This window comes from Protobothrops mucrosquamatus, unplaced genomic scaffold (genome assembly GCF_001527695.2).
Source record: "Protobothrops mucrosquamatus isolate PMUCROS unplaced genomic scaffold, P.Mucros_1.0 scaffold_280, whole genome shotgun sequence".
NCBI lineage: Eukaryota > Metazoa > Chordata > Lepidosauria > Squamata > Viperidae > Protobothrops > Protobothrops mucrosquamatus.
In genome coordinates, this window is record NW_015386356.1 from 1,975,116 (window position 1) to 1,990,972 (window position 15,857).

A 15,857-nucleotide genomic window follows, 5' to 3' on the forward strand; every position below is an offset into this window, starting at 1 on the left:
GTGGTTTTGTACAGCTGTCACTTGAGAAGGTAGCTTAAGCTTCTTCAGTTCAACCTCCCCCTCGCTTTTGAATGCACTCTTATGTTTTACCTGGGTCACAATATCTATTTGGCAGGTGAATGTACTGAAATCCCTAGAGCCCTTTAGGTGCATGCAAAATATACTCATTTATATTATGGGTAAGGATATTAAGTAAGTCTCAGAAAGTGCGATGGTTACAATGGTGTCAGCAGACAAGAAAATGCCCACACCCACCCCAGGGGTGGTAGCTATTTTTCCTGGTGCCATTCCAAAGAGACAACCTTGTTTTTATGACAGAGTAGATCACTTATTTCATGTACAATAAAGCATATGGTGGACCTTTCAACTTTTGCCTTGGTATTGAAGTCACAGGGAAGCAGCAAGCACGACTAATGTTGCTGATGTTATCTTTCTTCCTCTTCATGCTTCTGCTGACTCTTGTTCTTCTATCCTTAAACCATACTGCATTTAGGTCATTGAATTTGCTGATTTCAAAACCCAGCCAATTGGTCCTCCACATTGCTGCAATTCACAATCCATGGCCTGTGTGGCAACCTCTCCTTTGCTTTTCATCCAAAGCAGAGTCATAATAAAGCTCAAAACACTCATTGTAAGAATTTGCTAATCAAGTAGATCCGTGGTGGCGAACCTATGGCAAGCATGCCACAGGTGGCACGCAGAGCCCTCTCTGTAGGCATGCGCTCCGTTGCCCCAGTCCTAGGCCTTCAGCTGGGTTTTATAAAACCTTTTCGCTTTAGGCCTCCGCCGCTGTGTGCAAAAAAAAGAAAAAAAAGGTTCAATCAATCAATCAATTTCAATTTCTCGCAGGGAAAAAAAAAGATCTCACAAAGTTGGAATTGATTGATTGAACTTTTTAGTCCCACCCAGTCTGCCGTTACCACAGCAGCCACACACACCCAATGGGCCACGCCCACCCGGCACCCGAAGATACATAAGTGGGTTTTGGGTTGCAGTTTGGGCACTCGGTCTCTAAAAGGTTCGCCATCACTGAACTAGATGTTTTTCTTCTTCTAGCATACCAGTGGCAAATTGCTGACGGTGATAGTATGAGATCATTGGAAATGCTCTAAGGACATAAACAGGGTTTCTCGCACTTGTGATAACTTTGCTTATGAAATTGTCTCAAGTAATTCTTCTGACCTGAAGAGAAGATATTGAGATGCTTTGCTTAACTTATGTAGCTACACTTTTCTTAGCTAATTTCCAGGGTATGGAAAGTGAGGAGAGAACCATTTATTTATGTATTTACTTATTTTAAATGACTTATATAGCTGTTCATATTGTAAGAACAAGCATAGGCGGCACTCATAACAATTATCCATTTCCATGATGCCTCTGAATAGCTTGAGTCATTTGAACTCTTTTGCCTGGTTCTGCCTGAGCCCAGAGAAGAGGCAGTCCAATCCTTTATTTGCTTACCCTTAGTGGACAAAATCTTGTCAAACTAAAGCAAAAGATACTAAATATATCCTGAGAGATTCTAGGATGTGGTTACCCTGAACCTCTTCCCTCCTTCCTCATCCAACTCAGTCTCTTGATCTCGGTCCTTTTCTGAGAAAGCTCTAATTTGGCCAAATCCTCCCCCTCTGATGCTGCAGGTGTAAATTCCATCACACCAACTGGGCCTTATGACGCATGCCCAACAAAGCTACAAGGACGGCTGTGCTAACCTAAGTGCATGGAGAGCAGGAAGCCTTGGCCTTGCACACCTGTATTTCCTAGACATTGTGGCAGAAAGATTAGAAATCTTAGCTTTTTGTTTTAATTTTGCTAGGCTTCCTCCAAAGTGACCATTCTGTTTAGTTTAAACTGCAGCTTACTAATAAGCCAAGTCATAAATCACAGCTAAAGCCTAATCTCCTTGTAGCAAATATAGTTTAAATGAAACATAGCTTCCCTATAGAAAATTCAGCTAGTTTAAAAGCAGAAGTAACTTTCTGATCGATTTCTATGGAGATTCTCACTCATGCAGGCCATGGTTGTCCCAAAGGTGTGTTTTTAAGAGGCAACTGGACTTTCTTTGTTTTTCCTTGAAGATATTTCCCTTCTCATCCAAGAAGTTTCTTCAATTCTGAACTGAAAAAGCTTCTTGAGTGAGAAGCAAAATGTCTTCAAAAACAAACAAAATAAAGAAAGTCCAGTTGTCTCTTGAAAAAGCATCTTTGGGACATTTCTAATTGATTCCTCAGGCCCACTCTAAAGGAGGGGAAATTAATACTTTAGTTTAACGCTGCATGTGAAACAATTTTTTAGTCCTTCCTGAAAATCAGTTCTCATAAAATATGAGTAGTAGGCATATGGTACTCCAGAGGTTGTTAAACTACCTCCTCCTTTATCCCTGGAATTGAGTGTGCTGGCTAGGTCTGAAAGGATGTGTAATCTGACAGCCTCTGGGAAGATGCATTTTTCTAATCCCTGCCTTAAACATTCTAGGAATAGTAGCTTCTTTGAAGCTCTTCAGCTATTTGATGTAGTGGAACTAATGTATAAAATGGTAAACCAAGAGAAAACATGTCTTTTTTGTTTTGTTTTAGACCAATGCTCTACTAATTAATTTATGTTTGGTGTCTTTTTGACTAAACACGGTTATGCTCTAATTCTTGAAATCTTACATGTCCACATTCTAACTGTATCTGTTGATCTGGTGTGAAGTCAGTTCTGTATTCAACCTAGCCTAGCGTATCAGTTTATTTTCTTGAAGCATGGCAACATCCATCCAGAGGTTATGACATTCCTGAATCATATATTGTAAGCATGTAATATATGCTGTCTAAAATTACTATGGTATCATTTTACTGATGGACTATATTGCAGGTACATAATTTATAATCCCTTTTGCTCTCTGAACACTGTTATGGTTTATGGTACCTGATAAATGGTTCTAATCTCAATAAACTAAATAAAAATAGATTGATGTATTCTTGGCAAAGTATAAAGGGCCCAACAATCTGATCCACATTCATTCACCAATGACTACTTGGACCGAGTTCCTTGGATAACTCCCAATTAGTGTATAAGCTTATAGGGTATAAGGTTAGAAACCTTACCAGTCTTAGCTTTAACATATTTTCCCAATTATGTGTGTATAAATATTTATGCCAAAAGTCTCACTGATGTCTTAGGAAAAAAGTTGGGGGTACACTTAGCTCTTCCCTTTGAGATCAGCAAGATTAAAAGAGGGCTTAACTTTTCTTATGAGGATATTCTTAAGCTGAAGGAGTGTTGAAAATTGTCAACAGATGTAGACATTTCATTGATTGAGTATAAGGTAAATGCTCATAAGGACTAAATAACCATTCAGGGAAGATTAACCAAGATTCAATCTGTTGATATGAGGGCCTTGATATTGTTTTACTGTAGATCAAAACCTTCAGCCTTCATTGGCTTGAGTATTTAATCAAAAGGAAATATGAATTTGGCTTTCAAAATAATCAGTACTTCCTCTTCTTGCAGAGCAAACAATGCCTGTGGAAAGAATGCGAATGCGGCCATGGCTAGAGGAACAAATAAATTCAAACAAAATCCCAGGGCTGAAATGGCTAAATGAGGTAAGGCAAGCCTGTACTTTTAAGCAGTGAGAAATAAACCAGACTGTCTTTTCTAAAGCAAGGCTGCAGAGCATTCAAAAGAATGTTTTGAATAGTATTTTACTACAAGCAAAATAAAAGAGCCACATCCTTTAGAAAGTTTTGTTTTGCTTTTGCTGCCTAGAAGTCCCGTCCCCCCCGTGTGTGTGTGTGTCCATCCATGCACACACAGAATTTCTTCTGGGACTAAGTGCACATATGCGCATACCTGAGTCTTACAAAAGATGTGACTGCATTAATTCTCCAGGAAAGGGGAGCTTCACTCATGATAACACACTACAAAGCACTCATTTCAAATGCTTTAATAACAAACACTATGCTCACTTTAGTCAAGCCGTTGTTTATAATTCTGATTTATAGAGCAGAGATAAGCCAGTCACCTGATTCAAAGAAACTTTGCCTCCCCCTTTTTTGTATCAAACGAGGTATACAGTTACATGATATCTATAAAAAGGAGGAGGATTTTAGAGGTAAGTCTTCCCTCAAGAAACCAATAAAATCTAAAAATGTTGTTTTTGCAAGTGCAATAACACAACTCATTAGTACCCTAAACATAGTAGAGTAAGTTAAAGTACCTCAATCTTAATATTAATTGATTCATGCATCATGTACTAATTGTATATTATTTTGGGAGGATACCACAATTTGAAATGACAAAGAGCTGTCTCATTAGCATCCTCATTTTTAAAGATTTAAATAAATGCTTTTCCAGCCTGGCAATTTAAGATGTGTGGACTTAAACTCTCAGGATCTTCCAACCAGCAACAGAATTCTGAGAGTTGAAGTCCACACAAGCCAAGTTTGAGAAACACCTATTTAAAAATTGCATCATCTCTTGTTTGCTCTCCCAGAATACTCTTATCATCTCAGCTTCTCTCTCTCTTTCTTCTTCTTAAAAACCCTATTTTTAAAAAGTGGATTGCAACAATCACTGTGTTCATTTTCTAAGAATGCTGCTTGCGGTATGTGAACCAAAAAAGCAATATTATAAATAAAGTAAATGCTATGGGCAGATTGTCAATTTGCCATTAAAAAAATAAAATATTTAAAATATATAAAGAAATCTAAAAGAGCCTGGCAGCATCCACAGATGTGTCCTTAAACATTTTGGGTGGTCTAGCTTTGCTTTAAGTATCTTAAGATTTAAGTTTGTGAGCTAATTCTTTATGTCTCCTATTTGTTCCCCACCCCCCACCCCCAGGAAAAGAAGATTTTTCAGATTCCTTGGATGCATGCCGCACGTCATGGGTGGGATGTTGAGAAAGATGCTCCTTTATTTCGGAATTGGGCCATTCACACTGGTATGGGAAACTTATTTTTACTGGGGCAGTTTCTCGTTGAATTTCTGTATTTTTCTCATTGATACTACTTTCTGTTTTGCTGTTGTGTGTGATCAAACTCATTAGTACCCTAAACATAGTAGAGTAAGTTAAAGTGCCCTCTCTATTTCAAATGGATGGAGCAGTATTTTTCAACCCCGGAAACTTGAAAATGTGTAGACTTCAACTCCCAGAATTCTCCAGCCAGGATGGCTGCCTGGGGAAGTCTGAGAGTTGAAGTCCTCACATCTTCGAATTGCTGATATTGAGAAACACTGGGATAGAGAGTCCTTGAAGTATAGCAAAGTCCTTAAGTATCAGGTGTGTCTGTGTGCTTTGCTCCTGAAAATTGTTTTCTGGGACCACATGTGGGTAAATATGGACTAGCAATGAGAACCTTGCTGGTTTGCTTATCTAGAACAATGGTTCTCAACCTTTTCTTCACCATGGACCCCCTTTAAGTACCTCTTGTGGTCGTGGACCACCAAGACTTAACTCAAGATTTAAATCATAACGTTTATTCAAGTCTTCACAGACCCCTTGTGATGACATCATGATGGACCTTCAGGGGTCGACGGACCACAGGTTGAGAAGCACTGATCTAGAACTCTGTGTAGCTGTAAAGCCTTTAAAAGGTATTGGTTCTGACTCCTCTATCGCAAATACCTGAGTTGTGAAACCAAATGAAAATAAATCCTCCCTATCCATATGCTGGAGGTGATTTGGCCCTCCATCCCCACTTCTTAAGAATTATCATACTTGAATATGGGGATACGCTTGTGGCCTACAAAAAGCATTTTGTTATATTTGATCTTTGGGCAAGTGCAGAAGACAGTCAACTTCTCCAGAAGTCGGATTCAAGGGCACATGTGTAAGGGTGGAGAGGTTCAATGGACTCCAGAGAGTCTGCCTTGGGGAGTAGTTGTCAGTTGATACCACATCCACAGAGGTGATGGAACAACTTAGGTTCAATCCAGGATATCTTCAGCTAATGCTGAATCCTTCTTGGCAGTGTGCAGCCCAGTTAACCCTTACATTTCTTCAATGTTTTTGTTCAGCTCTGTGGGAATAGTTTTTGGTAGATTAAGCCAATAGTGTTATGGGCTTATATCAGAAAATCTCCAAAGCACCTGAAAGTCTCCAAAGCACCTGGAGGCAGAATAGGAAGCAATGAATAGAAACTAATCAAGGAAAGAACCAACCTAGAATTAAGGAGACATTTTCTGACTGATAGAACAATTAATGCAGGGGTAGTCAACCTTGGCTCTTTTATGGCTTGTGGACTTCAACTCCCAGAATTCCTGAGCCAGCTGTGTTGGCTCAGGAATTCTGGGAGTTGAAGTCCATGAGTCATAAAAGAGCCAAGGTTGACTACCCCTGAATTAATGGAACAGCTTGCCTTCAGAAGTTGTAGGTGCTCCATCACTGGAGATTTTAAAGAAGAGATTGGACAATCATTTGTCGGTGATGATATAGGATTTTCTGCTTGAGCAGGAGGTTGGACTAGAAGACCTCCAAGGTCTTTTCCAACTCTGTTATTCTGTTAAAATGTCCCTCAATGTTTAATTGAAACTGCTTTTGAAGTTCTTTAATGGGAAACTCTACACAAATATTTTAAAGAAAAATTCTGTATCAGTTTTTCACAGTTCCTGTCTTTCTGTGGCCTTTGTTTGCACTGCATTTCCTTCCCCCCGTCAAATTAATCATTGATTTTTAAACCGGTGTTGCAACAACAGTCTCTTCCACTTCAAGATAAATTCTGGTTACCAAGATTTTTTCTTCTTCCCTTTTTGTTTAGGAAAGTACCAGCCAGGAGTCGATAAAGCAGATCCAAAAACATGGAAGGCCAATTTTCGATGTGCGATGAACTCCTTGCCAGATATAGAAGAAGTTAAAGACAAAAGCATCAAGAAAGGCAATAATGCTTTCAGAGTGTATCGGATGTTGCCGTTATCCGAGAGGCCTTCTAAGAAAGGTAAACGAAAGGACTGTGATAATTAGTGACTTATTGGACATCAGCGAACTGCTGTTTAAGAGACTTCCCGATAAATTGAGACTCCAGTTCACAGAATTTCCACTTGACCAAAACAAATAAAGCTTACAGCCACAACACATTTAGGAAACCAGAGGGGAAATCTGGGAAAAGACAGATTAGGCGCATGTGGATAAATAGGCAGGCATTCTTTATTTGGTCACAGGCACATCTACTAAGTTTATGCAACCACCTAAGACAGTGATGGCGAACCTTTTAGAGACCGAGTGCCCAAACTGCAACCCAAAACCCACTTATGCATCGGCGGGTGCCGGGTGGGTGTGGCCACTGAGTGGGCGTGGCCACCGAGCTGTCAGCTTGTGCTCACTTGCTCACTCATTCGCTGTTCGCTCCGACTCGTGCTCACTTTCTCGCTGTCTGCAGCAAATGCTGCTTCCACCGAAAGTTGCTCCTTTTATAGCCTCTCGCCTATTCCTAGACTGCGCATGCGCAGAGAGCTGCGCAAGCGTGGAGAGGAGGAGGGAACAGCTCAACCCAGCAATGGCTCGTGTGCCACCAGAGACGGCTCTGCGTGCCGCCTGTGGCACGCGCGCCATAGGTTCGCCACCATAAACCTAAGAAGAAGAAAAATTTTAAGAAATCTTTAAAGTCATTTCCATCCTTCCCTTCAGCTGTACAGATGAGCGCAAATAGTCTTGGCTCCATCAGCCTTTCATATGACATCATCAAATTCCATATTTTTTCTGTTCTTAAAACTGATAACCAAAGAAGAAAAGAAAAGCTGTGCACGGCCCAGGAGATGACAGTCCTGAATTAATTCCTAGCACCCCCAGTTAAAAAAAAATGATCCTTTTCAGAAAATGGGGAAAAGTCTTTCATTGCTAGTCAGAATAGAAAATATTGTAAAAGATGATAAGGACCCTGGCATTCATCCCCTTCTGATAATATAATAATGATATGAGTTAGTGTCAAAGAAAAGCAGTAGGATCAAAACTATGATAGCCCCAGTGATACATTGTTCACCTTCCTGACATGAATAATTAAAATTGGAAATTTTACATGAGATGCCAAAGTCTCATAAGTTTTTGCAGAAAATTTTAGCTTCTTTTTTTCCCTTGCTTTGGCAGCTGGTAGTTAGAAAAGTATTATTATTATTTTGGAAGACAACTCCAGAAACTGAAAAAAAAACCAATAATACTAGCTATTGTACTCCCAGTGTAGAGAGGATATACCCTGCAGTGTAAGATTTAGGAAAGAGAGTTAAGTATTACTCACCTGTTATGCCACCTGCCCCTGTTCAAAGGAATATCAGCAACGTGGAGTAGAATCCTATGTCTCTGTAGAACTAGCCTCTCCTCCGTGTCTTCTCCATCTTGAAGCCCCCGATCCATGTGGGCTGTTCGTAAAGTAGAAGTAAGTTTCGGAGCATGGGCTTCACTATTTCTTCATTATCTAATGTAGAGAGATAGTTTCCCATTAGAAATTTTAATTCTTCAATCTTTTTATTTGCCTCCAAGAGCTGATCAAATGTCGCAATAACTGTTTGTGCTGTCAAGAGGCAATTCTTGGCAATCAAGTCCAAGTCTCCTTTAAAATTGCTCTTAATATTATCCTTGTTCTCCCCTCTGTCTCCTAATGGAGCCTCATTTTCCACAGAAAGGCAGTCATCCTCCTCCCAATCCAATAAGGAGCAGGACTTGTTTGCAGAGGTTACAAGGGGAAAAGAGAAAAAAAGGAGGCTTACTTGCAGTGTTCACTATCTGAAATAAGTCCTTTATCTTTGGTTGTCTAGATGTCTTGCCGCCATGTTGTGTTTAAGGTTTCCTCCCAACTGTGTATCCAATTTATGCCTCCTTTTAAACTTTATTTTCGAGTTCCTTTTGGCTTTTACTAATAGCTTTTGTTTTGGCTTCCTTGAGTTGTTTAAAAGATTTTAAAACATACTCCCACTTCATCGGCAAGTGCTTGAAGCTGATAAGTTACGGAACTCGTAGTCTAAAACCTAATCCTATCTAAGCCTAAATATAAAATCCTAAAATTACTACTACTAGTAAAACTTTACTAATTAATAGTTAATATTAGATAAAAATTAGATAAAAATGAACTATTTTACAAGTATACAAAAGTAACTAAAATAAGAATGAGGAGCTTACTAAAAGAGCTGTCACATGGTGACCAACTTTGGCAGTAATCCCAGTGTAGAGAGGGATCTCATTCCTCATTGACATGGGGGATCTTAGAAAATAATGTCAGTTCTGTTTGTCTATCTTCACGTATTTTCAGTATGATTTAAACAAGTAGTATTTTTCAAGCATTATTGACCTAATTATTATATTAAATTCAGGTGAAAATCTTTTATTATTTGCAAATAATAGACTTAAGCCAAGATGACTAATTTTTGTCAGGAAATGACTGTAAATATCTTTTCTTACATTTCTACAGGAAAGAAACCCAAGTCTGACAAGGAAGATAAAATTAAACAAATTAAGGTATTTTTTGTTACCATTTCAAAGCTAAAGAAGATGTATACCATTTCTGAATTTATGATACAGAAATTTCCAAAACATTCTGAAAAAGTATTTCAGTTTATTAACACTTTTTATCAAAAGGACTAAACAGACTTTTTTTCCAATAAACTGCATTCAGACAAAATACTTGGCCCAGCTGCAACATATGCTTAATATAATTGGTTTTTATTTTAAGTAATTGGAAGTGAAGATTGATCCTTTTTAGAAGCATGGTCTATGGGAGAGGACGCTCACATTTCCCCTTCCCCATGTGACTGGAAGAAATATAATGTACTTCTTCCAATTTGCATTTCTAATAAGGAGTCTCCTTTTCTCAAATCCATGATTATTGAAATGAAAACCAAAGTGTAGCAGACTGATAAAGACACTCTTATCAAAATATGTTTCTAATCATTGGATTGAGACTATTCTGCTGGCTCATGAAAAATTTTGACATTTTTCTTGGTTATTCAGATTTCTAGTTACTGAACTCTTGGCAAATAGCACCATGATAGGTAGTGGTTTTACATTCACCCGTCCATCTGTTCTGTTATCCCAGGAGATTTTATGGCATCAAAAAAGTATGTGTAGTACTCACATCTCTCTAGGAGGACACAATGTGATAATTGCCAGTTGCTTGTGTATTACATAATTGGTTTTGTTTTTGAAAGGTTAATTCTCATAATATATTCTGCACAAAGAATTAAACAAGGCAGAGACCTTTCCCTTCCTCTTGTCAGCACATATGTCATTAGTAACAGCCTATACAGTTATCTAACTGCACTTTCCAATGTCGATAGGCGTTATCTACACAGTTTCAATAGTATGTTTGCAGGCTTCAGGAACAGAAACAGAAATATAGAATTTTGCCTTATGAGGAGGCAAGAAGCTTCCTCCTCAGGCAGCAGATGTTTGTTTTATTGAAAGACCCAAATCAGTTATGACTTCTGTTTTCCTGCTGCATCTATCTCTGTTTTTATTATATTGTACTTTTGCTGTGGGTGGACATTATGGTTGGTGATTGTAATGACTTGTTAGATGTACTACTATCAAAGGACATTTTGTAGATGTAAGACCCTGGTTTTTTTGCACTGAGGTTGATGCCCAAGAGTGCTTAATTAAGTGTTATGGATTTGATTTTGCAGGAAGTAGAAATTTGCTAAGTTCATGCATCTTAGTTAGAACCACGAGTTTTATTTAGAAGGCTATGATAAATATTTAACAAGAAGAGTTGTTGGAGATGGTGATACCTAAGTTAATTTCTTAATGCAAAGCATATTTCTTAGAAGGCCTCTGAATAAACTCTGTGCATTGCTTTTCTGAATGCAGAATATTTTTATGAATAAAATGGCTGGTGTTTCAGTTCTGAGACTGAACAGCATGAGACAGTCGTCTGTTTTAACTTGACCTGCAGAATGCCAAAGGAATGGTATGGGATAGGTTTAGCTGATGACCAGTCAGGAGATGACATATATTTCTGAGTGCCTACCAATGTATCATCCTTCCATTGCTTTCTTTCTAGCAAGAACCAGAGGAGTGCTCTTATCAGCTGAGTAATGGAACAAGTCCAGAATTTTCTAATTACTGCTTGTCTTCTGCAATAAAAACTGAAGTCGACAGTACAATAAACATTGTAGGTAAGCAGCTCCGGTAGACCGGCACATTCTTTTCCTTGCGTGGCAAACTTCTAGACCAACGATTTTGACTTTTTCAGTAATATATCAGATGTATCATAGCAACAGAATAATTAGGTCTTGGTTTAGTTAGGAATCTTGAACAAAATTCCTGGGAAATGGTAAATGTAAAAGAAGAAATGTAACTGTTTGTCTAGCAGTTATTTGGCTACAGATTTAGTCCTGCTTAGAGCAGACCCATCAGAGTTATGAATCATGAGTGCCCCTAAGTTCCACTGTATCTTTCCGAACACAGATCAGCAGATTTTGGATGGGCAACCCTGAACATAAGATTTTGGAATTTTTTCACCTCCTAGGTGACAAGAGAATTCTGATCTGAGTGGGAAAATTCTCACTTTGGAAACTTTCCTTCCCTCCCTTGGGGCTTCCAAAACCCATCCTTTCTAATCTGTCAATTTCCAAATGACGTATTAGAAAAATGGTCCAAGGAGTACTGTAAATATGACTGTAGAACTATAAAACCCAATGTTCCTCGAACACATACTACACATCTACCCTGAAGCTAGGATAGAGAAAATGTGCTGTGGCTAGTCAAAGAAAAATGCAAATCTTGTTCTCTCTTCCTCCTGTTGGAATGAACTTAGCGACTCTTTGGGTATATTGGAGATGTTGAAAGGTGTTGAAAAACACTAATGTGCTGGAGTCCTTCAAAACAGGGTCATTTTTTTTAGCTAGGAATACATCTTTAACTGAAGAAAAAATAATGCCTATTCTCATTCACAAAGTACAATTTTAGTACACTAAGTGGTTAAGTGATTAATTTATTAGATTTCTTCCCTTTCTTTGATTAGTTCAGTGGCAAGGTTATGATGGCCTCTGTAAACTATGGTTTTGCTAATGATCACCCTTCTTCCCTCCCTCCTTCCCTCCCTTTTGGACCATGTTGCCTGAAGTAGTAAAAAGGTACTCTTCCTGTACATACAAGCTTCATCCACTATCAACATTCTGAGATGCCCTCCCACACTGTATGTGTGAGGTGGTTAAGGTGCTGTTGTAATAAAATATTCTCAACAAGCTGATTGACTCCGAGTGGTGATGGGGAAAGAATGACTCAGTAAACCAATTTTTTTATATATATTCACTGCCCATATGCCTTATCCACAACATCCCTTTGTACTGTGGGATTTTGTAAACTAGATTCTCTGACGTTTTCTCCTTTTATGGTATAAAAATATGATAAACCACAGTGCATTCAGAATCACTGAAAATATGCTATTAGTTCATATGACTGTATGTCATCACCATTATTATATTTTGTTGTCATATCCAGTTGTAGGAGAATCACACTTTGAGGTTGGTTCTGGGGATCACATGATAGTTCCCAATCCTCCAGATATTTGCCAAGTAGTAGAGGTAACAACAGAATGTGATGACCAGCCCAGCTCCATGAGTCAATTATATCCACTACAGATCTCTCCTGTCTCCTATGCAGGTCAGTAGTTTTGTAATACTAGAATTTTTAACAAATGTTTCTTTTTCTGCATAGGTTACTTGGAAGTGATTTTATTGATGCTCTGGGAAAACCATTGTAATCAACATAAACAATTTTCTTCTACGAAAGAAAGCTGTATTGAAATCAGATATAGGAACTAAATTTGAATGCTCCTTAAAAGTACTTAAAATTAAATTTAATAAAACTCAGTCAATAAAATTTTTAGTTCCTTAAAGACAGTAGCTATTTTGAAGAGCATTTAATCTTCATTTTATTTTTATATATATTTTAAATTGTCTTTAAAAATGGAAATCATTGTCGTTTACATGGACTCCAGGAATTCAGATCAGGGTCTTTTTTGTATTTCCCTATGTGAAATCTAAGACTCAGTCTGAGACCTATTGTATGTAATGCAGCTGCTTTACCAATGATTTAGTCTTTATCTGCTATTATGCATAAAATCCTGTCATGCATTTCGTCTTTCAGGTATATCATAATACAGCCAAAGACAAATAATGTTTGGTAAAACATAATTTATTGGGAAATCAATGTATCTTCAGTTGAAAAAAGCAGCCTTAAGTCTAGATAAACATTATCAAGTAAAATAAGTTTTACTGTTTCTTGGGCATGGAGCCAATAACATTACTTGCAAGTAAGCCATAGTAATATGCAGAGTCTCTATGTACAATCATGGCTTGCAAATGCAGGGATAGTTTAAAATAACCTCTTGATCCTGAAGCAAGTTTACACATAGTAGTAGTGTTCGCCTTTGGCCCTCAGATGCAAGCAATTCTATTGCTTTTTTAAAAAATAAATTTATGACTACTCATTTTAGATTACTTTTTCCCTCGGTTCCAGTGGTTAATATGACCTAACTGGTTTTACATAAATCTCATTAGACAGATATAGAATAATGTCTTGTATATGAGAAAATGTAGCCGATCATGGTTAAAACAAAATAACCGTAGTGAATTTCTGTTTATATTGGCTATTCATACTTCTTTAGAATTCATATTTTTATCCCTACTGTGTCCAGCAGAAAGTGAAACAACAGATAGTATGCCAAGTGATGAAGAAAAGGCACAAGTAAGTAAAACATTTCCAGGTTTTCTTTTTACTGTTATAAATAGGTTTTTCCATTGCTTTTAGGAACTTTGTTTGGTTTATTGATGTTTAGAAGTCAATATCCTTTCTGTTCTTTATAAAGGTTTGTATGATGTCTTATGATGAATGAAAACAGTGTACAATAACATTTAGATACTAATACGTAATAGTAACAGAGATGAGGAAGGAAGCTGTATTAAATTTACTGCATGAGCAGCATTAAAATGATTGTACCATTAAGAAATGCCAAATACAAGTAGTCCTGGACTTACAACAGTTCATTTAGTGACTGTTTGAAGTTATAACAACACTGAAAAAAATGACTTATGATCATTTTCCACATTTACGACTTGCAGCATCTCTGTGGTCATGTGATTAAAATTCAGATGCTTGGCAACTGACTCATATTTATGACAGCTGCGGTGTCCTGAGGTCATGTGATCATCTTTTGTGACCTGATAAGTAAAACTAGGGAAGCCAGATTCACTTAACAACCAAGTTGCTAACTTAACATCTGCAGTGATTCACTTAATAACTGTGGCAAGAAAAACCATTCACTTAGCAACTGTCTTGCTTAGCAACAGAACTTTTGGCTCAGTTGTGGTCATATCTTGAGGACTACCTCAAAACTCTTCATTAAAAAATCTTCCCATTTTCCAAAAAGATGAAAAATAGGAATTACTTAGGCTTTCTGGAGGGAGGAATCTTTCCTTTTTCCTCAGCAGTCACATCGGTGAAAGGGATCCTGAAGACAGCTACTACAGATGTGCTCCTTCAAACAGCTAGGCCCTGTTAAAGAAGAAGCCGAGAGTGTGATGGCTGGCACATTATCCTCCAATCAGCTGAAATCTGTCCAGAAGTCATGACTGAACTTCTCAGACTTCCTTGTTTCTGATGAGGTTACTCTGTAAAAATTACAGGAAAAGGTTTAAGCATCTTAACAAGAGCCATTTGAAATTCTATCACTAATAACATAGGCAGTATTTTCCCTTCCCCTCCTGCTGCCACATGTGGCTTATGACCAAAAAGCAAGTTCAGCCACAATATTGGCAAAATAATTTACCCCATCTTCCCACATATCTAAAGTATTATGGTTAGGAATTTTATAGTCAGTTCACAAAAGATGAGCAGCTTGTAAAATACAAAAAGTATAAACAGGCATTAAACATATATAAAACAATCAAAAAATTAAAACTCAAATATTTGATATATAAGCAGCAGACAAGGGAACCGAAGCAAAAAGGAATGTCACTTTTTTTCAGCCCATTGCTACTTAGATATATTAAAAGCAACTCTTCATCATTACAGCCAGCTTTTAGACACCAATAAATCTGGAATGCTATGACTACTGAAAGATCATGGCGGGTCCAACAGAGATGCAACAACTATATTAAATAATAGATGTGGCTGCTTGGGGCAGAGATTTTTAAGCTGCTGCCGAACTTGAAAAATACCCAAAACTTTAATTACCCATAGTTAAATTTTCCAGATCGTCTGGCACAGAACAGGCTTACACATCAAGCTAAAAAATAATGTGATTTCCTTTGTTTTGGCTTTCTGTGTTGGGAGGTCAGGCAATTTTGATTAACTCATCAAATCTTGATTAAGCAAACTGGCTTAGCACAGCGTGTGAACCCAGTGAGAACCTCCATTGAGAATTCACTGTATCTTTGACAGCAGTGACTTTTCTGTAACAGATGTGAAATCTAGTAACTTCTAGGGGTGTCATAGCACCCGGGTTGGTAATGTTCAGTACTATGCAAGTTACATAGAATTATTCCAAGCCCATCTGAATACTTACTTGCCCAGTTTGTAGATTAGGCTGAGTTGAAGAAGTAGCTAAAGGAATGTAGCTCAGAGCCAGGAGACCATTTTCCAGAGCAGATGGGCAGACCTGGGACTGATATGTCAGCATTAGTGAGCAGTTATGATTCCTGTCTGGCTGCTGCATGACTTTTTTCCCCATCATAGGACTTCTGATACCACATGCACACATGCAACACACAAAAAGCTAGGTCAATTCCTTTTCTATTTTTGCATTTTTATTTATAATGCAGTTTTAGCCATTGAATCTCTATATAAGACATTGAGCCTGGTGAATCTCTACAGAAACGATAATACTTATATGGGCTAGCAGTGGTTTGCAAAGCTCATGGGGGCAAACAAGTCATCTCAGAGT

At 37.9% G+C, this 15,857-nt stretch overlaps 1 protein-coding gene across 1 annotated transcript in view; it reads left to right on the forward strand.

Moving 5' to 3' along the window:
- The window catches only part of IRF2 (interferon regulatory factor 2), a 35,011-nt gene that overhangs the window by 15,289 nt on the left and 3,865 nt on the right, over positions 1–15,857 (forward strand). Inside the window, exons 2-8 of the mRNA XM_015831802.1 lie at positions 3,496–3,590; positions 4,831–4,930; positions 6,747–6,923; positions 9,384–9,430; positions 10,971–11,085; positions 12,413–12,574; positions 13,611–13,660. Of these exons, the coding sequence (XP_015687288.1) occupies positions 3,504–3,590; positions 4,831–4,930; positions 6,747–6,923; positions 9,384–9,430; positions 10,971–11,085; positions 12,413–12,574; positions 13,611–13,660 (738 nt within the window). The 5' untranslated portion in view covers positions 3,496–3,503. The remainder of the gene's footprint in view (positions 1–3,495; positions 3,591–4,830; positions 4,931–6,746; positions 6,924–9,383; positions 9,431–10,970; positions 11,086–12,412; positions 12,575–13,610; positions 13,661–15,857) is intronic.